The sequence below is a fragment of the Chionomys nivalis genome, chromosome 6, assembly GCF_950005125.1.
Source record: "Chionomys nivalis chromosome 6, mChiNiv1.1, whole genome shotgun sequence".
In the NCBI taxonomy this organism is placed as follows: Eukaryota; Metazoa; Chordata; class Mammalia; order Rodentia; family Cricetidae; genus Chionomys; species Chionomys nivalis.
In genome coordinates this window covers 35,375,064-35,398,429 of record NC_080091.1, presented here as the reverse complement: position 1 = coordinate 35,398,429, position 23,366 = coordinate 35,375,064, and the positions used below count along the sequence as shown (strand labels likewise).

General features: G+C 54.1%; 1 protein-coding gene across 3 annotated transcripts in view; it reads right to left on the bottom strand.

Moving 5' to 3' along the window:
- Positions 1–23,366, bottom strand: part of Camk2b (calcium/calmodulin dependent protein kinase II beta) — an 88,518-nt gene that overhangs the window by 33,773 nt on the left and 31,379 nt on the right. For all 3 annotated transcript variants that reach the window (XM_057771202.1, XM_057771201.1, XM_057771200.1), the window contains exons 2-3: positions 17,983–18,077; positions 4,758–4,817 (exon numbers count right to left, since the gene is read on the bottom strand). In XM_057771202.1, the coding sequence (XP_057627185.1) occupies positions 4,758–4,817; positions 17,983–18,077 (155 nt within the window). The remainder of the gene's footprint in view (positions 1–4,757; positions 4,818–17,982; positions 18,078–23,366) is intronic.

Sequence of the window (23,366 nt, the reverse complement as noted above, 5' to 3'; positions counted from 1 at the left end):
GGCAAGCATTTATAAACACGTGCTCAATAATGAATTCTGGAGCCTCCCTGGGGATGGCGCTGAGCTCAGGGACACATCCAGGTGAGGCACAGACCATCTGTGCTCAAGGGTAAGGGTCACACAGATCCCAACTTTACTGTCATAATCTAGTCTGGAAGTCCCTTCACCTGGGGACCCTGTCTTGGGTGGCACAGGGTCCAAGACCACATGGGTTCTTCTGTTCATTCCGCCTTCTTCCAGAGGAACCCCCTCCCCATACCGGAACCCCCCTACTAAGGCCCATGGATGTTTCCCCGTTGGTTCTGTTTTGTGGCTCTTCTCTAAGCTTCTGAGGGCCTTTCTGCTGACACCAAGACACCTGGAGTCCAGAGACTGGGGTGACAGACTGAACGAGCTGGGCTGCTTCCCAGAAGGGGACCCAAGCAAAGCTTCTTGCTGTTGCAAGGGACTCACTCAGACCTCCCCAGTCTCCATCTTTACTGCAAGGTCAGGCCACATGCAGGGCTGCTGCACCTTCTCAGCCCTCCCTGTGACTCTGAAGGAGATTGGACCATTCTAAAGCAAGCACATGGTCAAGCCCTGTCTAGAGGCTAGGGAGCTGGCAGATGGGGGTCGATGGATTTACTTTACGGCTGGTACTGGGAGTGAGACAGCTCAGCAGACAGGACCAGGCCCATAACCTCGGGTACTCATCATGGTGGCTACAAAATGCACCCCAAGCTCTATAGAGCATTTCCTCTACAGGAACTGCTTGCCCTGCCTGTGGGCTTCAGAGTACGCAGGAGCAACGCCACGCACAGAGGTCAGGAGAAGGCACACAGTTCCTCAAAGGGTGAAACAGGGCTCACATGAGAACGACACTGCTCTCAGGTGTATACTCGGGACTGAACGCAGGGACTCACACACCCGTCTACCCCATTAGAACACCACCATTCACGGTGGTCAAGAGGTAGAAGCAGCTCCAATGTCCATCAAGAGATGGACGGATAAACAAAATGTGGAACTGCCATGCAATGAATGATTCAGCCTTCAAAAGGAAAAAATGCTGGCTGGGCAGTGGTGGCGCACACCTTTAATCCCAGTACTCAGGAGCTTTGTGTCATCAGTCACAGACACAGAAGCAAAACGTCAGGTCCAGGGACAGGAAGAAGGGACTGGAGAGCTGTTTAACAAGGGTGAAGCTGATGGGCAAGAGGAGAAAGGTCTGGGGACGGGCGGGGAGGGTTGCCCCCGCACTGCAGGTGTAGTTAAAGCCATAGGCCTGCATCTATGCAGGAATACTACGTATTGCTGTATCATAACTTTTAAAGGCACCATGCCCTTCATTTCCTCTCTGTGTGCATCTGTGTGTGTGTGTGTGTGTGTGTGTGTGTCTGTTGTCTCACACCTGTCTCCTTTTCTCTGTTTTGTCTCTGTAGATTGTGTCTGGAAGTGTCCTCCAAAGACCCACATGTTGAAGGCTTGATTCCAGCACATGCCACTATTGAGAGATGGCTCCTTTAAAGGGCGGGCCTAATGAAAGGAAGTTAGATCAGTGGGGATGTGATCTTGAGACCCCCATCTCCTCTACCCATTGTTCCCCTGCTGCCACATGTGAGGTGAACACTTATCTTCTGACATTTTCTTCTTCCACAGGCCCAAAGCAACCAGGCCAAGCAATCATGGGCTGTGACTTAGTGTGTGTGTGTTCATGTTCACACATGTGGGGGACATGTATGTGTGTGGTCATATACGGAGGCCAGAGGTTGACACTTGGTGTCTTCCTCAATTACTCTCAGCCTTAATATGAGGCAGGGTCCCTCACTTGAACCCGGAACTCATGGGTTCATCCAGTCAGCTTGCTCTGGGCATCCCTTGTCCCCACCTCCTGAGCACTGGGATTGCAGGCTGGCCACTCCGCCTGCTTGGCATCACACAGGATCTGGGGATCTGAACCTAGGCTTCTCTGATAGGTAAGTACTCGACCCACTGAGCCGCCTGTCAGTTCCTGGACTGACATCCCTGTAACAGTGACCTAAAGCATGCTCCTCTTTGTAAGCTAGTTAGCTCAGGTATGCTGCCACAGCAATGGAAGCTGACGAACACTCTCTCCCTCATCATCCCTGGCTTTGGAGGAGCTGGCTGCCATGTCACAATGAGGCTTACATGGCTCTGGGGAGAAAGACACTTATGGAGAGAAACTGAGATCATAAAAGGAGCCATCTTGGAAATTAATTCTGAGGTTCCAGTCAAGCCCTTGGCAGACACAGCCCGGCTGTATTCACCATACATATGTGCCCTGGGCATTACATATGCTATGCTGGGCCTGTTCACTATACATACGTGCCCTGGGCATTACCTGTGCTGGGTCTGCAGTTGGGAAGGAGCCTGGACAGCTCAGGAGGGTTCTGTTCCTGCTGCTGCTTTGAAATCTTTTTTTTAATTATTTATTTTATTTTATGAGTATTTTGCCTGCATGTAGCTATGTATACCAAGTGTGTACCTGGTATTCACAGAGGCCAGAAAAGGGCACTGGATTCCCTGGAACTGGAATTACAGGTGGTTGTGCATTGCCACGGGGGTGCTGGGAGCCGACTCAGGCCCTCTGCAGGGCAACACACGCTCTTAAGAGCCACCCTCCAGCCCTGCTGTGGAATTCTTACTACCTTTTGGACCAAGGACACACAGAGGCACTTTGGAGGGGTCCCACAAGCTCCGTGGAGGCCTGCACCCTACCAGCTGCTCTTGAGAGCAGATGCAGGGACAACTCAGCCTGTCTGTTCTGCGGGACAGATAGATGCCATGCTTGTGAAGCCACTCTATAAAAGAAGCCATTCTGCTTGAAGCGTGTGGGTGGGCCTTAGTTCAGGCCTCGGGACAGGAGGGGCTCCCAATGGGGAGCTTTGTTCTATACTGTTTCTCAGCTCGTCCCACCAGGTCCCTGGGAGAGTGGCAGGGGTCATTTCCATTATCTGAGGGGAGACAGAGGTTCCTCTCCTCCTCAGCCTGCCACACACTGCTTCCAGACTTACCCCCAGCCCAGGGTTACCGCCCCACCTGTCCCCAGCACTTGTTCATGGTCTCAGGGCGATGGAAATAAGAGAAGGCTGAGGGTAGGCTAGGATTCCCCCTCACCTCCTCAGAGAGCCCCCAGCTCTTCAGAGAGGACTCCACAGGAACCCCACAGCCTTAGGTCTGTGTCCTGGAATGTTCCGGTTTGCAGTCCTAACCTGACTGAAATAAAGCTGCTGCAAAAGGACTTCTCAAGGCCTCTTCTCCCTAGTCCACACGGGAAGCTGGAGCCAAGCCACTGCTTGGAACTCACCCAGAACCACACCAGGCTTCTGGCCAGGTCAGGGAGATGTCATACTGAAGAACCAAACGAAACAACAACCTAAAACACACCTGGGCCCCCACTCACCGAAATAAGGCAGTCGTGCAAACACAGAAAGAGTTACAGCTCCTGGTTCTGCACAGTTGGGTAGCGTGGGCTTAGAGGTTCTGGTGGAGCTGGGCCATCTCCCATGATCCCCAAGAAGAGATGCAGTACCCAGTAGTGAGGTAGCGGGCTCTTGACGCTGAGCCGCAGACACCCAGCAGCCCAGCGGTCCCCTGGACACTGCCGGGATACAGGTTCCGGGACCTCCCCAGACCCCAGAGTCAGCTCCCCAGGGCAGGCCCAGAGGTCAAGAGGGTGAGGTTCGTGGTGGTGCGCGCCTCTAATTCCAGCACCTGGGAGGCAGAGGCAGGTAGACCTTCCAGGAGTTCAAGGACAGCCTGGTCTACAGAGTGACTTTGGGACCAGCCAAGGCTACATAGTGAGACACTGTCTCAAAAAAACAAACAAAAAAGGGTAACATTCTGAAACTAAGTGACTAATATGGATCAACTGGTGGCTGAGACCCAGAGGGGCTCAGAAATGGAGGCTGTAGCTCTCTGCAAGTAGCTCTCCTCAGCCAGCTCTTCCCAGGACAGCTCTCGGTGTGGGCAGGTGGCCAGGTGCAGATTTCCAGCACCTGGGAGCAGGACAGCAGCAGGAACTCCCACACTCCCCCAGAAGATTAACCTTCCCTCTCTGTCAGCCCCAGGGCTGGAAAGAGATGTAGAAGCCAGGTTCCCAATCCGGCCACTCCTCAAAGTCCCTGAGGATCCCTTTAAAATGTGTTCTTGGGCTGTGTCCTGGCAAAACTGAATCTTTGTGGGGAAAAGCCCAGGAATCCACGGATAACTCCCAGGGTCTCTGAGGTCAGCCAGCACTTCATCTGTAGATGTGGGCAGCCACATCCAAGGTTTCTCCAGTTACTCCCCAGCATGGGTAAGATCCGAGCTCCCAAACTCTTCCTCAACTCCAGAGGGCCCAGAGTTGGGGAGAACAGGCACTTTATGAGGCCATACATAGCAAGGGCCTCACTATAGCAACGGAAGGACTGGGTGGCCTAGGGAGATCTGAGCCGCCTTTCCAGGTCAGCACAACCTTGGTCCCTGCAGCTCCTTGAACATTTGTCTGGGCTTTAGGAAGGGAACTGACAGGCAGAGCAGCTGTGCTTTCTGGAGACCAAGATTTGGCAGGGGAGCCAGCATCCTGACTGTCCTGTCTTGGCTTCCATCTGTGCAGGCCGTGGGTAAACGGAGCTGATAGACTCTTGTCTACCGTCCTGGCAGGACCCCTCACCCCATGTGTGGGGCTTGGATAGGTCACTGGCCCCAGGTTCTGTGTGCTAAATACCTCCGTAGGCATTCTCAGAACCACCCACTCTGCCCCCCTCTGGGCTGCTCACCAATGTTGGAATGCTTCAGCAGGCGGCAGATCCGAGCCTCTCTCTCCAGTTTCTGGTGATCTGGCAACAGAAAAGGGCAAGGTATCACCTCGTTTCTCAGCAGCTGAGGACTCACGGCTGTGACATCAGGATAGGTCCTCAAGTGTGTGTGTGTAGCAGCCACCCAGGGGGTTTGATGAAGGAGTCCACCCATTGCCTGGCTGGCTGCAAGGGACAGGACAGGTGTGGGTACCTAGAGCCATAAAGAACTGGTGTCTGGGACAGAGACACACATAGGAGGCAGTGAGTAACGTAACTCTGGGTCGAGAGTGTTCCCAGCAATGTAAAGAACAGGAATTCTGTTAGCGGCACACTGACTGAATCCTTCATTTACTGTTCTGATTCCGCTCCTAGCTAGTTGTGGGGTCTGGCGAACAATGTGCCTGCCAGGTGGCAGCAGGCATGTGTCCTCAGAGGCCAGAGCCCACTGCTTCTGCTTGCCCCACCAGACATAGATCTGGCTCTGAGACAAACAGCCATCAGACATCTGGATCCTTGTTCTCAGGAGGATGAGAGTTGGCTCACTTGCTGAATACCCATCTCCTCCCGACAGGGCTAGCGGTCCTGACTGCTTCTCTATCACACCTTCCTTAGGGCCCCCAAAGATGGAACAACTTACTAGCCAGAGTTTTACATTCCAAACAAAGGTGCCAGGAAGCTTTAAGAACAGATCAAGGGGCTGGAGTGATGGCTTAGTGGTTAAGAGCTCTTCCAGGGGACCAGGGTTTGATTCCCAGCACCCGCATGGCAGCTCACAGCAGTTTATAATCTAGTAACATGAGATCCCACACCCTCTTCTGGCCTCTGAGGACACCACAAACGCATGTACATAGACATATATGCAAGTAAAACACTCACACAATAAGATAATAATAAAATGAAATCTTTAAAAAAAAAAAAAGGCAGATCGAAATAGCAATAGCAAAGGCCCCAAAAGCCTCCTGTCTAGAAGGGAGGCCTATACCTGGCCACAGCCACAGCCTCGGCCTCAGAGTGGAATGCCGGGCAGGAAGGAAACCCCAGCTCTTGCTCCAGCTCATGCACACCCTATCTTGCTAACTAGTGCTGCTGCTGTGCAAAACCGCACGCACGCGCGCATGTGTGTGTGCACGCGTGCATGTGTGTGCATGCGTATGTATGTGAAGAAGGAAAAAAAAGGCAGGCTTTTCAGCACTAGCACTAAGGACAGCGGCTGCCTCCCTGCCAAGACAGGGAGAGGGTGGACAGGGAGGGGGTGGAGCTGGTATTTTGAACCCTACCTCTTGCTGAGTGCTGAGCCCCTCCCAGAACGGCGAGCCCACAATGAACGTGCCAATCCAGACCTCACAGGGGTGCCTTCCTCACTATGGGAACTCCCTAGGACTGACAGAAAGGAAGACCGCAGGCACCCGTTACAAAATGCAAAGGAGTCTTCCGGTCTCTGGTCCCCAGTGCCGGAGAAAGTTGTCCCTGCAGGAACTCAGGCCTGGCTGAGTCTTCTCTGTGGTTGGATGCCTGAGGTGGGATCCATGTGGTCTAGGGTATGGACTGCTGTGGAAACAGGGCAGCTATGCCTACAACAGGCATGTCCTTGGAACATACTGGGAAGGCTTTCTTCCCCCTCAGAGTCAGGCCTCAGCCCACTGTCACCAGAAGCCCTGGCCTTCCCCGCCTTCAAGGAGATCATCCACCCTGTACTCCAGCCCCCTGTGGAGGGCCAACAGAAGAGGAGGGGTGCGTGGGGGTGATGGGGAGCAACCTCATCTTTTTCTCTCTGAGACGGAGTTCCTGAGTCCCATCGCCTATTAAGAGCTCAAACACGAGATGGGAATTTGCACCCCAAACAAGAAAAGGGCACATAGGGGGGCTGTAGACAAGCTGGCTCATTTCCTTTGGCAGCGGCACACACAGACACGCGCACACACACACACACACACACACACACACATTACACACCTGCTAACCCAGGGGGCTGGTTAGGGAAACTCAGGCAAAAGATGCGCTATTTATTCCTCCTGCCAGAGGAACACCCCTCAGATAGAATACAGCATTCATCACACTCCCATGAAAGTACTTATCAGAAAATAACAAAACAAAAAATACCCAACACAATTTTACTCAAATTTTTCACTAAAGCGGAGCCTGCAATTATCCACCCGCCTGCCTGAATTCTAATGATAGTGCTGTGTCCCAAGATGCCACCCTCGGGAATGCCGAGGCCTGGAAGCTTTTCTAGGTGATTCTGCCATGATCTCAGTATGCAGGCCTACCTGACTTGCTAGGTTGTCTACTCAGTCAGATACAGACCTCAGGTGTCTCCGAGCTCAGCTGCATGTGTGGGACCCAGGGCTGAGCGCCAGCAATGCCCAGGCCATCAGGGGACCTGGGAGAAGAAGCGGCTCCAACAGAGCCTGCACACCCATGCTAAGTGACTCACAGCAGGGTGAGGCAGCCCCCTCCCCCACACAGGATGCACCCCTCCTCCCCCGCACCAGCAGAGCAGGTGACCCAGTTCAGCCTCAAAGCCAAGGCCTCTCTTCCATGTTCAAGGACTGTAACAAAGCCCTGGCCTGCATCCTCTGCAGCCTCCACACACTGAAGAGTCTGTGTCCTTGCGAATGTCGTTACAGAGGCATAAGCAAAGCAGCCAAGATCCTGGTGATAAAGCTTCCCTCCTCACTCACCCCATGGCCCCATGAAAACCACTGTAAGACCCCAGACAGTCTGCATCACCCACTTGCAGAAACGGAACCAATGCAAACCCCTTTTACTGCCCTTGGATAGGACAGTGTACGACTTAAGGCTCAAGCTGCCTTCCAGTTGCAGGGACTATTCCGAAAGCTTTTGGGAGCCGATGCGAATCCCTCAGAGTTCAGGGAGCAGAACGGAGCTATTCTGTGCTGTCACTCGACAGGTGACAGAACTAGTGTCCATCGCCTTAAAGATGACAGAGGCAGGGCCTGCCCCCAGGTGCTGGCAGCCGGGCCACAGCATGTGACGTGTCCTTCTGAAGCACCTGCCACATGACAGGCACCATCTGGGAACATTACAGGTGACAACCTGTTTAATTCCAAAATGCCTGAGAGGCAGCAGTAGCAAGCTGGTGGCTGGGGACAGGAGGGACAGCCCACCTTTGATCCCAGAGACACTCAGGGTGCGGCTCCAGGGAGCAGTGGGCCCAAAGGACAAGCTGAAGTGACAGTTGTAGCACTCTCTGTAAGTGACTCTCATTTCCTCGCCCTTTCTCTAGAGATAAGGTTGAGATCCTCTGCCCTCTCCGTGCACCTTCCCCTCCCCCAATTCTCCACTTGTGTGCTCCCCCCCAACCTGCTCCCTGGCAGAGGTGACTCACAGCAGGGGGGTTGGGGTGGCAAGCAAGAGGAGCCACTAAGCAGGGGACAGGAGAGCGTGGGTGGCACCAGCCCTGCCAGCTGCAGGCTGTCATGGGAGGACACTGGGTGGGACGGAGGAGGGGCAGGGAGAGGGAAATGTGAAGCCCACTCACACAGGAGGGGCTCCCTTCCCTCACTCCCATCTATGGTCCTGGGTCTCTGCACGTCTGGGAACCAGAGCCCATCTGCAGCTGTGCGGGCCTGAATCCCACATGCTGTACGGCTTAGGATAAACGACACTCCTATGCTGGGCCTCGTTTGGATGATGGGAACAGTTACAGGGTCTGGTCCCAAAGGACTGTCCTGGACGCCCGGACTGTCTAGAGGCTACACTACACCCATGCCCAGAGCAGAGTAGGTCCAGGGGGTCACCCTATTAGTGGGCATCCCTGCCTCACCCCGGGAGGCTGCCAGCGATGCCTGGAGAGCCTCTCCATTCTGTGGGGACACTCAGGACCTGTGAGGGACCCTTGGAGATACACAGGCCAAGTGGGAAGGGCCTGCGGACATGGACATTGCCAGTGGGGGCAGCTGTGGGTCCCTGCTCACACTGCCTTTGCTCAGATACACAGGAGTCTGGGGAAGGGCTGGCCATGGCTTCCTGGGCTGCTTCTTTAGGCTAAATCAGCTGCATTGAGCAGGAGCCTAAAGCCAGCATCAGTGACTCGGCTGAGTGTCAGCCTGCTTGTGGTGCCTCAGGGGACTGTAGGGATACTGGATAAAGGATAGCTTGAGGTTCCTAAGGGCCAGGGCATGTCACCAGATTCTGGCCCTCCCCAGTGAGCAGCAATGGGACACAGACTACCAATACGGCTTGGGTTGGCCTACTTGCAAGGCCCACTGGGGGGCTCAGTTATCTCTCCACTCAAAGAGTAGCAAAGAAGCCAAATCCATCATTGCTGGTCCTGTTCAAAAGCAGGCAAGGTCACAGCAGAGAAGGGCTCTCCCTCCAGCCTGACGCTCACTCGGCTCATGCCTAGCCAGTGTTCCAGACTGCACAGGGATCAAGGGCCTGCTCCCACTGTCTTCAGCCTATGGGAAGACCTGTCCCAAGGTAACTGGCACAGCCATAGGGTCCCACTTTCCTTCTCGTCTCTCTCAGCCACGTACATCCTGGACAGCCTGGGGGCCGGTCTTCTCAAGTCCCAGAGGGCTCAGAGCAGCCACATCAAATGACACCTGGGTATACTGGCCTAGCCTGGTCTGGTAGCAACACACTTCAATCCCAAATCACATCCACCTGGGAGTTCAGCATTAGGATTTCACACTCCCAAGGGACAGCATGCTTAGGAAACCAGCTGCCAGTTCTTTGTGGCAGCGAGCCACTGGCCTGGAGACTGTGGGACAACCTGGACCAGAGACTAAAGATTTCCAGTCAGGCTGAAGAATGGCAGGTCAGAGAAGCGGGAAGAGAGGGCTCTCACTGAGGCTTTCTGTACATGTTTTGTTTTGAAGAAAGCATCAAGGTGATTAGGCCGACAGCATCGGTCAGCAGCCATGAGGAGAGACATCTGTGTTGTATGGCTGCCTGTCAATCCACAGGCATCAAGAAAGGAGGCGGGGCTCTCGAGGGACCTGAGCACCTGCATGCAGCACAGACCTCCACTGGAATTGCCACCCACACCACTCATGGGCCTCTGGACTGTTTTCTAATTAGTTAGGGATGGCTGGCATTCTGGGGTCTGGGCATAGTCACTCTGGGGCTGCAGGGCAGGGCCACTGTCTTCCCTCCAATGGGTCATTTGTCATTCCAGCTGATGCTCCCCTCCCAGGACCCGTTTCAGAAATGAGAGCCTGCCCTCCGCATGTGGGTGCGTCTGAGCCTGGAAGCACAGGTGTGGCTTGGCATTCCGGCTCTCTCCCTGCCGAGCTGGCATCCGAAGCAAGGCTGTGGAGTGAGACCTAAAACTGAGGTCAGTGCTGCGTGCTGCCATAACAGTAAGAGAAACTGGGGAGTCCCCCCACACTCAATCATATATCCCCCCGACTCAGTCTTTGAGGCTAGGACAGCAACTACTCCCCAACCCAGGACAGGGCATGGCTCCGGCTCATTCTTGCAAGCCACAGAATTATACAAACATCCTCGCGTGGACTCCTGGGTTACCTCTCCTTCTGGATATCACACAGCCTGCTTCCCCAAGTGCTGCGGATTCACTGTGTTCCAAGAGCAGTGGGGTCCTGCGAGCGTGCTCTTCCCCGGTCTCTGAGTGCACGTGACTGCGGCTTCCAATTCATCTCATCTGACCGGTATCAGCTTTTGTGCTGGTCATGCCCACTGCTGCAGGTCAGGACTCCTACATTACTGACTATGACAGGAGGGAATCTAGGTGAGGAGCCTGGACCCCGAGGCCTCAGTTCTGTCAGCTGACAAGCTGAGCTGCCCTCCTCCTTACAGCAGGTATGGTCTGAACTGCTGCTTCCTCTCCCAGTCTGGGGGCCACCCGGGGTGATGTCTCCCCACATGCAGGTCTCAGACCAGCCTACCTTACCAGGTACCACCAAAATGTCATCCAGACACAGTAGGAGAGCTGTGGTTTATGCTGGTGCAGACTAAGCACTATACACGCATGCGTGGGACAAAGAACAAGAGCTTTTGGGGTCAGTGGCCTCTAGAGTACAAAACTCGCCCACTATGACCCTACACAGGCCATGTCAAGACTACAGGCTCCTGGTCACGGTGGCCTTGTGCCTGACCTCTGCCTCTGCCTCCCAGCTATCCCCACCTCCTTCTCATCCTGCCCAGAGTCTACAGCTACTGTCCAGGTCTTCACGCGCATTCCAGACTGGCTACCTGGGACCCAGTCTAGCCTGGAGCCTGCTCTCTGAGGCTAGGAAGCACTTCCTCCCACTAGAGGGACACAGGGGAAACCAGCAAACGAAGTCAAGGGACCCCAGACACAATCCACACTCTTCACTGCTGTTCTGGTCTCTAGCCCCTGACACTCTAAACCACACAGAGAGGTGTTGTCATGTCTGTGTAGCCAGAGAGACCTGAAACATCGCCAGTCGGCCTCTCCTGGTGCCCACCAGCTGATGAGGCTCAAGCACCCAGCCCCAGGCCTGCAAGAAGGAGAGCACCCCGCGTGAGAACCAAGGGACAAATGACCTTAGGAAAGCCGGACTCATGGGTGGACCTTCCCTGATATACAGGGCCCTGGATAAGGACTAACACATCTCCCTTACCTACCACAAGGGGCAGGGGACACTGTGCACAACATGGTGCATTTTCTCCCCAGGGTCAAGGGGCTCCAACACATAACCCTTGGCAGCCACTTCTGACCACGCTGACCCCAGTCTTTGGGCGTGTTCACACCAGCAGCCACACGTCAGCCCCAGAGTGCCTTACCTCTCTCCACCTCACAGGTGAGGTCGTCAAGGGCCAGGGTTCCTCAGCCATGGCCTGTCTCTCCACTTCTGACTTCCCTGGGTCTAGATTTCAGAAGCTTAAACTAAACCAACTGAGTCTCTGAACTGCCTTCTATCACCTTGTCCGCTCTACCGGATAAAACAGGATGCCCAGGTAAGTTTGAATTTCAGACATATTTAGTATAAGAATTCAGTATGGGACAAAGTTAGAATCTTTTTTCACTGTTTATCAGACATTTTATCTGGCAACTCCAATCTGTATCCCTCATTCATGGTGGCTGGCCCTGGGGATGGGGAGCCCTCCCTTCCAGGGCTCTTCATTTGTCCCCCACACCCCATAAGCTCAAATCAAATCAACAGAACAGTTATAGGCAGAGTTGGGAGGATTGTGGTTTTGGCCATGGATGGATAGAAAGGAGGGGAGGATCTCCGGGAGGAGAGGACACTGCCTATAGCACAAGCTCAAGCTGTTGGGCACTCTAGCGCCTCGTCTCTATTAACCCAGTTCTGTGGATTCTGGGTGCTTATCCCTTGGATAGGGGGTGTTTGGGGTTTTTAGTAGGGAGGCCAAGGAAGGCACGTCAACAGCTACAGCAAGAACCTCACATGTGGACCCTAGAGTCAAACACACCCCAGACAGTTTCTGAGAAGATGTGGACCTTCTCTCCTGTCTTTCCTCTTCTGGGGTGCAGCCCCAGCACCCCAGGTCCCCAAGACATCAGAACAACTTGCTTTGGGCAGGGTGTGTCTCCTAAAGCAGAAGGTGCCATGGGAGCCTCTGGGAGACCAGGGGCCAGGCATGCAGCTGGAGCTAGCTGGGCATCGACCTGGGGACAAAAGAGCTTGCTGGGCTTGGATCCTCATCTGTAAGGTCAGTCCACTAGTGACGGCGGGCCCGCCAATGATATGAGTTCCCACCTGGGACATCTGACCCCTGACCTGCCTTACCTGTGATCCCACTGAGTGCCCCAGCTGGCTTCTTCTACCCATCAGCTGCGGAACTCTACGTTCTCAGTTTCTGCAAGATGTCACCTCCTCTGTACCTGGTGAGTGCGTTTTGTCATGGGGTATGGGAAGAGTATCTCAGCAGCAATGGGGACCATGATGAGGACACATTCAAGTTCTCCCCATTCACACGGTCCACCCAGGTACAACCACTAGCCAGGGGCAACCTTTGCATAGGTTTCTGTAGTGGCACCTCCACACAGGGTGTCCACAGAGACAGCAAAACCACCCCCAAAGGAGCAGCTGTTTAGTGTGGTGGTGTGGGAAGGGAATAACAACACAAAATGTTTCTGAGACTCATATACCTAATGATCTCTCTACCGCAACTCATTTCCTTTAGCTGCTTTTCTTAAGAGTAGCCGTGTGTGTGTGTGTGTGTGTGTGTGTGTGTGTGACTGTGAATTCTGTCATTTACTGGGAAGCCTTGTCTACTCTGCATTTAGTACCAACTTTCTCCTCCCAACAGCTTGAAGGACCAGAGCCGCCTCCCTCTGGGTGCACTGGATATGGGGGCCACAGTGCTCCCCATATTTCTGGTGTTATCTGAGGAAAAGTGAGGTCCCCATCTCTTCACTGAACTTGAATAACAATTGTAAATGAAGGTGGCAGGCAGGTGTCTAGAAATCCCCCAGTGTTTTGGGGGGGGCTTCCTCCCTACTTTAAGAAGTCTGAACCCAGTATATAGGAAGGACAGTTGAGCAGAGACCCCAGGGAGACCTGGACACCGTGGAGAGTACGGTTCTGTAATATTCTCAGCTTGGAGCTGGGAGGCTGCAAGGTGAGCCAGTGGTCTCAGTGCCGGCAGGGCTCAACCAGCTGACCCAGGACAGTGGAGAAGAGCGTTGAGTGCACAGAGGACAACAGTGTCTATGTGAAGCCCTGAGAGTCAGGACGCCACTGCTATCTGGCCAGAAGGAGCAGTGGGGAAGGGGCTGCAGGCATGGCTACACTCATGCTTCCAGCACGTTCGTCTGAGTAGGCAGCTCTATCTCCATTTTCACCTGGGAAAACTGAAGTGCGGGGAGGATAAAGCACAGAGCTGATGCCAGGCACCCCCTCCAAGAGGAGTCACCCACCTTGAAGCTGGCAGCTCACATGATACCTTCTCCCTCACCCTTCCAAAGGGTGCAAGAGGCTAAGGCTAAGAATGGGGACCTATGGGAAGGCAGTCGGGACAGGGACAGTGGGGACACAGGACAGAGAAATGCAAAGGTGAGTGGTGAGGCAGGGCTCTGTCTGTCAACCAAAGCCAGGCAGGAGCCTCCGCAGCGCCATCTCCCGGGCACCACTGGCCTCCTAGTACCATCATCACCATTCTCCTGAGGCCGACTGTGGACACGGGAGGGAAACAGGCAAAGCCCACAGCAGCTAAGCCAAGGCCAGCTCCGGGTTATTGCTCAGACTCGGATTTGATTCAGGGTCGGTAGGGTCAGCTTCCTTGCAGGCCTCCCTCTTGGCTAAGATTCTAGGGCCATACCACAGTGATGAGTTCCTGGGAGTCACTGCAAAAGTTGCACTGGCTGAGTATTGTGGGTTAAGCAGAAGTTTATTAGAGTCAAACGGAAAGCCATCTTGGTCCAGCAGGTGTGACAAGGCAGACTCAGACCTGGAAATGGCCCCAGCCCAAAGAGGTGCAGAGAGCTCAGGCTCCACCAGGGCTCTGCACCCTGCAGGCTGTATGACCCCTCGGGGCCACTCACTGGGCACCTTCCTTCACAGCTGGACGACTTGTGCCCCTCCCCACTGCTAACAGCCTAGAACTGTGCTGCTGGCCCCTGTTTCCTGTGACCTCATCCCTGACAGTCTTTTCTGTCCCTTTTCACATTTAATCTTACCTGTGGGCCCATACAAGACCCTATTGTGTCTAGCTAGACACCCACCCATCCTACAGATTCTCCCCGCCTGCTGGGGTCAGGGGGAGACTGGGAATGAGTTCCTTGGCAAACACTCAGAGATTCTGCCTGGAAGGGGCTGAATGTCAATGATGACCCAACGACACGATCCCATTGCCATCCTGCTGCACCCGAGCGCATGGCAGAACAGGTCTGAGCATCCGATGACGTCATGGAAGTGCCACACTGCCTCTTCTGCTGAGGACATATGCTAAAGCACCCGGTGCAGGATGCTGAGCAGTCTGGGGGCTGGGGCACACACAGGCAAGAGCCGCCAAGAGCTGATACTTGAGAGAAAGTTCTGTATTAAAAGTTTATCGTGAAAAAAATGCTCATCGGGTGGTGGCGCATGCCTTTAATCCCAGCACTCGGGAGGCAGAGGCAGGCGGGTCTCTGTGAGTTCGAGGCCAGAGCGAGGTCCAGGACAGGTTCCAAAGATACACAGGGAAACCCTGTCTCAAAAAAAAAAAAATTACTCAAGAAAAGACTGGGGCTGGGCAGTGAAGAGACCCTTGGTGGAAGCAGGCAGGGCCAGCCTGCCTTCTGAGAGAAGACCAAAGCAGAATAGCCCTAGTGAGAGTACTGGGGAAGGCGGTATGGGGGTGGTGTTTACAGATGTTTGTAAGTTCAGACCCACCACCCACTGTCCGGCCCAGCTGGCAGGGAGCAGGGTGATAAGGGTCCCTCTCCCACACCCATGCCCCCATACACTGGCAACGTATTTCAACAGCCGCCCGACAGCTAAAGGGTTCGTGGGCACTCTGGTCAGGGTCATGGGAAAGAAGCCAGACCAAACCTGGGGGTTCAGATGCCCACTCCCCTCAATCCTCCCAACTTGTGAAGCACTTTGAGGATATAAATAGAGGGTTGATTAATCCAAGGAGGCTCCCAAATTCTATGGAAAAAAATAGATGGTTTTCTTCTCAAGCCTAACAAATTTCTATTTACCCCTCAATACTATACTCAGCCACCAATGTAACTTTCGGGGTGACTTTTTCTGACCTCCAGGAACTCATTCCCAGCCCCACCCAGCAGGCGGGGAGAATCTGTAGGATGGGTGGGGGTCTGTCTAGACACAATAGGGTCTTGTATGGACCCACAGGTAAGATTAAATGTGAAAAGGGGCAGAAAAAGCTGTCAGGGATGAGGTCACAGGAAACAGGGGCCAGCAACACAGTGCTAGGCTGTTAGTGGTGGGGAGGGGGCACAAGTCGTCCAGCTGTGAAGGAAGGTGCCCAGTGAGTGGCCCTGTGGGATCATACAGCCTGCAGAGTCCACCGCCAGCCCAGGTGGGGCTTGAGCTCTCTGCACCTCCTTGGGACGGGGCCAAGGTCTAGATCAGCAGGGTTTCTGAGGGGCCCCGTGAGGACCAAGGAGGACTGAGGAGTAGCTACTACCTCTCAGTGGTGGGTGGAGAGGCAAAAGGAGGCATGAAGCATTAGGGACTTGAGTTGCTTAAGTTAATCCATCTGGATGGGGTTTTTAGGCAATTAAATTGATTGAAAAAGCAGCATGGTTTTGCCGAACATAACTCATGCAGCTTTTACCAAGCAACTTGGCCAAGGCTCCCGTGGGTCTGCTAGCATGGCCAGGAACCAAAACAGAGCGGGAAGAAGAGCAGTCTTTGTTCAAAAGCACAGCACACAGCAATGGGAAATAACCTGTCTCCCAGACACCCTTGTGTACCAGGCAGCCCTCACGGCAGCAAGGGACACGGCGGGACAAATCACCAATGTGGCAAAAGCCAGATTGGCCTAGGATTGTGACAAGAGGAGATGGGGCTGACCACAAAACTCAGTATCCTCCTGGGTTCGTGAGGTCCATGGTCCACCTGCCTTGCGAGGCCAAAAATTTGTGCAGGCCAACACCACGTCAGTGAGCACAGAGTGTCCCGAGTTTGGGCACGGTGTATACTGCAAACGCTCTGCGGGAGCTGACCCCAGCACAATTACTACCAGTGTGGGGCATTCATACCACACAGAGACAAAGTCACACCTGTGCACACACACCTAATGTGCCTCGAATCGCGACCCCCCCTTTGTGCTCTCTCCCCAGGAGTGTGCAGTGGAGTGTGCAGGCTCCGGGATATGGCCTGGAAACCATGGGAACTTATCTCACACGGGGCCTGGGCTCACTCTGAGCACGGAGGGCTCCATGCTGGTTCTGTGTCTTGACAGAGAAGAACCCAGCTCACAGCCCCAGACCCTGAATCACAGCTCAGGACAGAGGGAGGGCCCACTGACAGCAGGTGACCCACATCTAGCCCATGAGGAATCTCAGGAGAAGGGGCTCCCAAGACTGGCTCCCTATCTAGGGCACAGAAGAGAACTTGCTCCCTGTTTGGCCAAGGTTCCTGCATACCATCACCCTCCCTGGCCCTCTGGGCTGGAGGTCCACCATGGGGAGGGACTAAGCAGTCCGGGGTATTAACCAGTGATAGGGATAAAGACAGCAGCTCATACAGAAGCACCCCAGGGCCTTGAAGACCTTGAAGACCCTATCTTAGGTTCAGAAAATGCTTCCAAGAGGAAACACATATGAGAGCCCTGATGGTCTGGTATACAGCAGGTGCTCAAACATGCTTACACAGATGTCAATAAATTGTAGGTGTGGTATCAGCTACGTGAACTGTGGGTTGTCAGATTGGAAACTAGAAACTGAAAGTGGTTCACATCCTCAACACGCCCACTAGAGGAGACCCTGCCTATGCCATAATTCAGCCCCAAAGCATCTCCCACTCAGGGTAAGAGAGGTGAGAGGTCAGGGCTCCTTGGCCCTCAATTAGCTCAGATTTCAGTCTGGAAGCTCACTCAGGCTGCAATGTCTGAGGACGGGAGGAGGAGGACGTGGGAAGAGAGGGGTGACGTGGCAATGCCATCTCACATTGGCAGCCACCCACTCACCACCCCCATGGCCTCACCAGGCCTCCAACCCACCCCACTTGGGGATTCTATCCAGATCCCTATGCAGTGCCAGGACCCCCACTCACTCTGTACCCCATCCCCAGGAAGCCCCAAGAGTGACTTCTGATAATCTGCCTGAAATGATGTACCTCCACCCGCAACAGGCCCTGGCTCTGTCTGGGTGACCCGCCCGGCCAGCACCACGTAAGAACCCTCCTTGCACACCTGCAGGCCTGTAGAGGCCTCCCTGGGGCAGACAATGCCGTACTCAGCTCAGAAGACTCAGTTAACAAACCATCTGGATACCCAAGATACACCAGGATGGTACTTCACCAGCAGCGAGATGTCAACAGGAGCTCGCTATCACCCACCACAGCCTGGAGTCACTGCTTCTCCTTGGCCACAACTTTAGGGAAATACCACCTAATCCCCCAGTGCCTGACAACTTGTCTCTTCAGGTCTGGAACGGAGATGGAGAAGCTACATGGGACCCCAGAAAGATTAGATGGCAACCCCCAAACTGCAGAGTGAAAGGTGCGAGCTGAAGGCAAATTCCTCCCATGTCCACTCAGCCAAAGCCATCTTGAAGGCCTTGGCATTCCCTGTCCCTTCACCACAGTCCCGATAGGCAACCCCTGCAGGATCCTACCTCTGGCTGACAGCTTCTTGGTATTAATGATCTTGGCTGCATATTCATGGCCGGTACAGAGCTTGACACAGCGTCGGACCACAGAGAAAGCCCCCCTGGAGAGGACGCAAGGCAGGAGACAGACACAGAGAGAGGGAGCGAGAGGGAGGGAGGGAGGGAGGGAGGGAGGGAGGGAGAGAGAGAGAGAGAGAGAGAGAGAGAGAGAGAGAGAGAGAGAGAGAGAGAGAACCAATTAATCTCCCAAAGACACTTGGAATCTAGCCACTGCCAGGCCAGTGACCAAAGAAAGCCTGTGCCCCTCCCACACAGTCCCCAACACCCTACTTGGCATCAGCAGGAGAGGCCACTCTTGTGGGGACCCCAGTCCATTTCTGTACAACACCCAGGTTCTGATCCATTGGTCAGCTGGAATGAGTTCATGATACCCTGACATGTCTTTCCAAGAGGCAAGGCCAGTCTGGAGCACAGGTGTATTGGGAACCGGTGCAAGCCGGATACAAGGACTCACAGAAAGCGTGAGAGTAGCATTATATCGCTTAACTGCAAAGCGGGAGGCAGGGAGCCCCTGGGATACAACATTGTCCCCGTGCTACAGAAGAGGACGTGGGGGTCCAGGGTGGGGCACAAGGAAGTCCCGGAAGTCATGGGTATGGCTTACAGTGACAGCATCAGGAAAGGCTCTGCATGCTGCCCGCAGAGCTGCCCCGCAGAGATCTGGAGTCGAGGGGAGAGAAGGCTGAACCAGGGCAAGTGCTCCCTGGTCCAGCCCCTCACATCTACCTCTGCACCCCTAAGGTACTCTTCTCAGAACACCAAGTCTCAGACAGTGACCACCATTTCCTTTTTGGTACAGTCCTTTCGGATGAATCTTTGTAAAAATGTATTATTCACTTTTCTAGGAACAAATAAGTAATAGCTCTCCATCTGATTGGCTCCCGGATGGCTCAGGCTGCTATGGCCAGCGGTTATACTCCACAGCCGCAGGACTCAGTGGCTTCAGTTCCGGGGCAGAGACAAGGTCTCAGGCTGGCCACCACAGCCTAGCTACTGTGACCTTGTGGACAGGGTGCAGGCTGCTCAGGGGCAGGGGTGGCAGGCGTGGCCTATGTTCTATCAGTAGCTTCTTGTTCCATTTTTCCATTTATGTGAGAGTTACAGTCTCAAAATATTCCTTTGTAAGGAAAATGTAAAGAAAGAGTTATTGGTGGGTTTTTTTCTCTCCCAGTTTTCTTCTTTGGTTTTGTTTCTAGCTGTGTTAGAAGGAACCCAGAGCCTTGCACACTGTGGGGACGTATGCCACCTCTGAACCATACTCTACTCTGGACTATTGTCCCCCACAGCCACTGTGTCTGCACCAGCTTCCTCCTGTCTGTCACTTCCTGGGCCTCAGTTTCCCCATTTACATACTGAAGCGGCAGGCCTCACAGAGCATCTATGTGGCTCTCTGTCTGTCCCAGCCAGCCTCACCTTCCCTTTGCTTGGGTCTGAGCTGCTATCTGTGTTGCTCAAGCCCAGGGGGTGCAACGCCCACAGTTTGGCTGTGCAAGCATCTTCTGGGAGGTCCAGGCCAGCTCCTGAAGGGAGTGCAGAGCCTTGCTTTCCTGTGCCAGGGCCAAGACCTCATAGGAGGCCAAACTGTGCATCTCTGCAATGTCAGACCCTGTGTCAGGTGGGGAGCCCATATGTAAAGCAGGGTAGAGGCCCCCCAAATACCCTCTTGTCAGAGGACGGGCTCCTGGCTGCTGACTAGACCCAGGGAAGGACATGAGTGTCTGTGAGCCACAGCCCTCCTGCAGCACGAGTGTGTCCAGACACAAAACTCCCAAGAGTCTGTGATTGGTGGACAGCCTACAGACTGCTTGGAGCGCTCCCTCCCTGGTCCAGATGCCCCCTTTTCCTCTGCAGAAGGCTCTGTGCTGTCAGCTCAGGCTTGGGCTAGGCACCCAGCAGGGAAGGGAGAAGCCAGGGCTGGGCAGCTGCCAGAGGAAAGAAGCAGGGATGAGGCTGTGAGGTGGGGAGGTGCAGGAACAGTCAGGCAGCCAGTGAGTTCTCAGTAGCAGCAGCGAATGGTGAAGGAGGGCTTGGCCTCAATCACAGGCAGGAGACCCCATTCCAGCGACTCAGACACCCTCCAGGGAGAAGGGAGAGGAGGAAGGCCGACCCCCGGAAGCTGCAGTGTCTGTGCTCAGCGCCTTGGAGTCACCTCTTCCATGGCTTTGAAGCCAGCTCTGAACAGGTTCTTGCCAGCACAGCCATTCCCCAGACCGCTGCAGGCCTGGAGAAGCAGCTGCAGAACTACTCTCTTCTTCCTCAGTGACGCTGCCACCTGCCACATGTCACTGTCCCAGGAATGCCCCCTGCAAGCAGCCACAAACATGTTTAGCCTGTATCATACAGGCAAGGTGGGGGCCCTGACACCATGGCCATCTTCATGCCTTTGATGTCCCCCTCAGGGCTCACAGCCCCTGTCACTCCAGTTAATAACGACTGAGAAACAGTACGGACAAAGACCCTCGGTCTGAACTGTTACCCCATCTCTGCCCTGTATGCATCCTTCAAGACTCAGTTCAAACAGCTTGCTCTCCTCTGAGGATCGCCCCTCACAGGGTCTCACGATAATCTCTCATGTTCATTTCCATCCCTCACCCCCACCCCACCCAGACTCCCTAACACTGGACCTAGGATTTCCTTCACACGAGGCAAGTGCTCTACCATCTAACCCCCTTTTATTCTTATAAAGACAGACTGCTACCAACTTGCCCAAGCAGACACTGTTTTTTTGATTAAGAAACTACCAGTATGAGCTGGACAGTGGTGGCACACGCCTTTAATCCCAGCACTCGGGAGGCAGAGGCAGGCGGATTTCTGTGAGTCCAAGACCAGCCTGGTCTACAAGAGCTAGTTCCAGGACAGGCTCCAAAGCTCAGGGAAACCCTGTCTTGAAAAACCAAAAGAAAAAGAAACTACCATTATATTATGATTTTATATCTCCATTTTTTTAAATTGTGACAGAAAAAATACCTATTTTTAATATATTATATTTTAATTTATTCTTCTGAGAACTTCATGGATGCACATAATGTATTTTGATCATATCCACCCCCACTCCTCTCTCCTAACTCCTCCTGAATTATCCCAACATATCCCTGTACCAACTTCATTTTTCCCAGTGCCCACATAGGCCTTGAACTTTCGATCTTCCTGCTCGTCATCTTGAGATATGGGGCTTAGTTTCTCCACTTTATTATGACCATTTATCTGCCCATTTCTGTCCTTCTCCCCCGGGGCTCTCTACAGACAGGCTGTGTCCTGCCCACCCTGAATTCTGGTGCTAGGCCCAGCCCTGAGTCTATGACATGGAAGTCAGGACAGACGGAAAACGCCACAGGTGCTTCGGATGCTGGAGCTGCCAGACCTTGGTGCTGGTCCAGCCTAGCAGTGCAGGAGCGGCTGCAGGAGAATGATGGCCAGGGAGACGGGCAGGAAGTAGGAGGGGTTCCCTCAGGTTCCCATGAAGTAGGCAGACCCTATTAGAGTGGCCCAGAAAAAGGGGGCCACCTACCAACACTGAGGCCACACGGTCAGACTCAGAACCAGCAGAGCCTGAAGAATGGGGGCTTGTAGCCCCTCTGCTTCGTAGCAGCACAGGCAGGCGGGTTGGGCCGTGGCAGTAATCACCTCGGAAATACTACTGACTCCAAAACCAGCCACCTACCCTTGGCAACGGGGGCAGAAGCGGAGCCATGGGCAGAAAGAGGTCCAGAGGGAGCTGGACACAAAGCAGAGCAGGCCGACACTCCTGCTAGACACTGCATGAACGTCATCTGAGCACCAAGGTCACCCGTGAGATGCCTGGTGCTGGCCGCCTGCTTCGGAGCTGAGGAGAAAGTGATTTGAATAACCTGTTCAGATCACAAGGCCCCAGGGCGCCAAGCACGGTATAGGGCTTTTAAAATCAAATAAACCTAATTAAAACAAGAAAATTCTCTTTGAGCCCTGATTTGCCGAGAGCTCCAAATACTGGCTCATTTACGACAGGACCAGCAATACCTGGAGACGGGGCCTGAGAAGGGGGAAGGTTTAATTCCATGCAGGATTGGAGCTCCAGAGCTGGGTGACCTGAGGCCACTGCTCTCCACACCTGCTTGTCACTGGGGTGCTGTCTCCACTGCAGTCCCCCGGGGAGAAGCTCCAGGGGAAAAGCATCTGTCCTGTCAGATGACCACAGATGACCGGAGGAAGAGTCAGAAGGAGACCCGTCTGCCCCCATCTTCTCAACTGCTTGGCAATTCCTGCTCTGTGACAGATAGTCTGGCCACCTACTATCCCCGCACCCCCACCCCGCTTCACAGGCAGCATTTGGCTTCAGGATTTCCAAAGCTCCTGCCTCCGAGATGCCGCCAAGCCAGCCAACACCAGGAGCCTGCTGCCTGTTGCTGACCGCGGACTTCTGTCAGAACTCCCTTCCCGTTCCCCTCTGCGGCTCTCTGTCCTACACCAGGCTCTCCTGCTGCCCAGGCTGCCCCCTGCTGCCTGATCACAATATGGCTACTGCAGGGACCTTAGCTGATGCTCACAGGAGATGGTAGACCAGTAGTCTCAGTTCCATAGTTACTGACTGCCCAAGATTCCTGGCGGGGAGGACCAAGTCACTTTCACACTGGCAAAGGCTGAGTTACCATGGTTCCCAGATCTTGGAGTATGGGTAAAAGATACTGGCAATGACATCCTTTGTCCTACAGACCCTGTTCGGATGTGCTCTGGGGACTCCAGATGGCAAGTGGATAATGGCTGTCCATCTTCTCCTGGACCATGTCTGGGTGAGACGAGATGACCCCTGCAGATGCCAAACAGCACTGTCCAGCACCCAGAAAGCACCAATCACATGCTTCTGCTTCTAGGATGGTGTAGATAGGGAGCAGACCCCTGCCACCCCTACAGGCCACAGAGCCACTGCAGACTGCACTCAGGACAGACAAGTCAAAGGGGTGCTCTTAGTCACCCCCCATAAGGTTTGTAGTCTGTCCCCTTAGTAGGCATTTCCCCATCCTTTCTCTGCATCCTCACCCTGTATCCGTGCCCTATGGCCTCTTCTTGCTACCCTGGGCTTTCCTGCCTCTGTCTTGAGTTACTGCTGGCCTGTGCCTGTGAGGGAAGCTAACTATTTGCATAAGTACACCTGCCACCAGGACTTTGGCCCTCTCCCACAAACGCCTTCGGTTGCCTGACAACCAAGTACAGCGCATTTCACATCCTCCTAGAAGCCAGCTCCAATGGCAGCTCAGAGCTGAGTCAGGGACTTTGCCATCCACAGAAAGGCTGCTGGCAATTCCAGGGGTGCCTACATTTTAGGTGATTGGGAACCTTGAATAAAAATCAAAGCT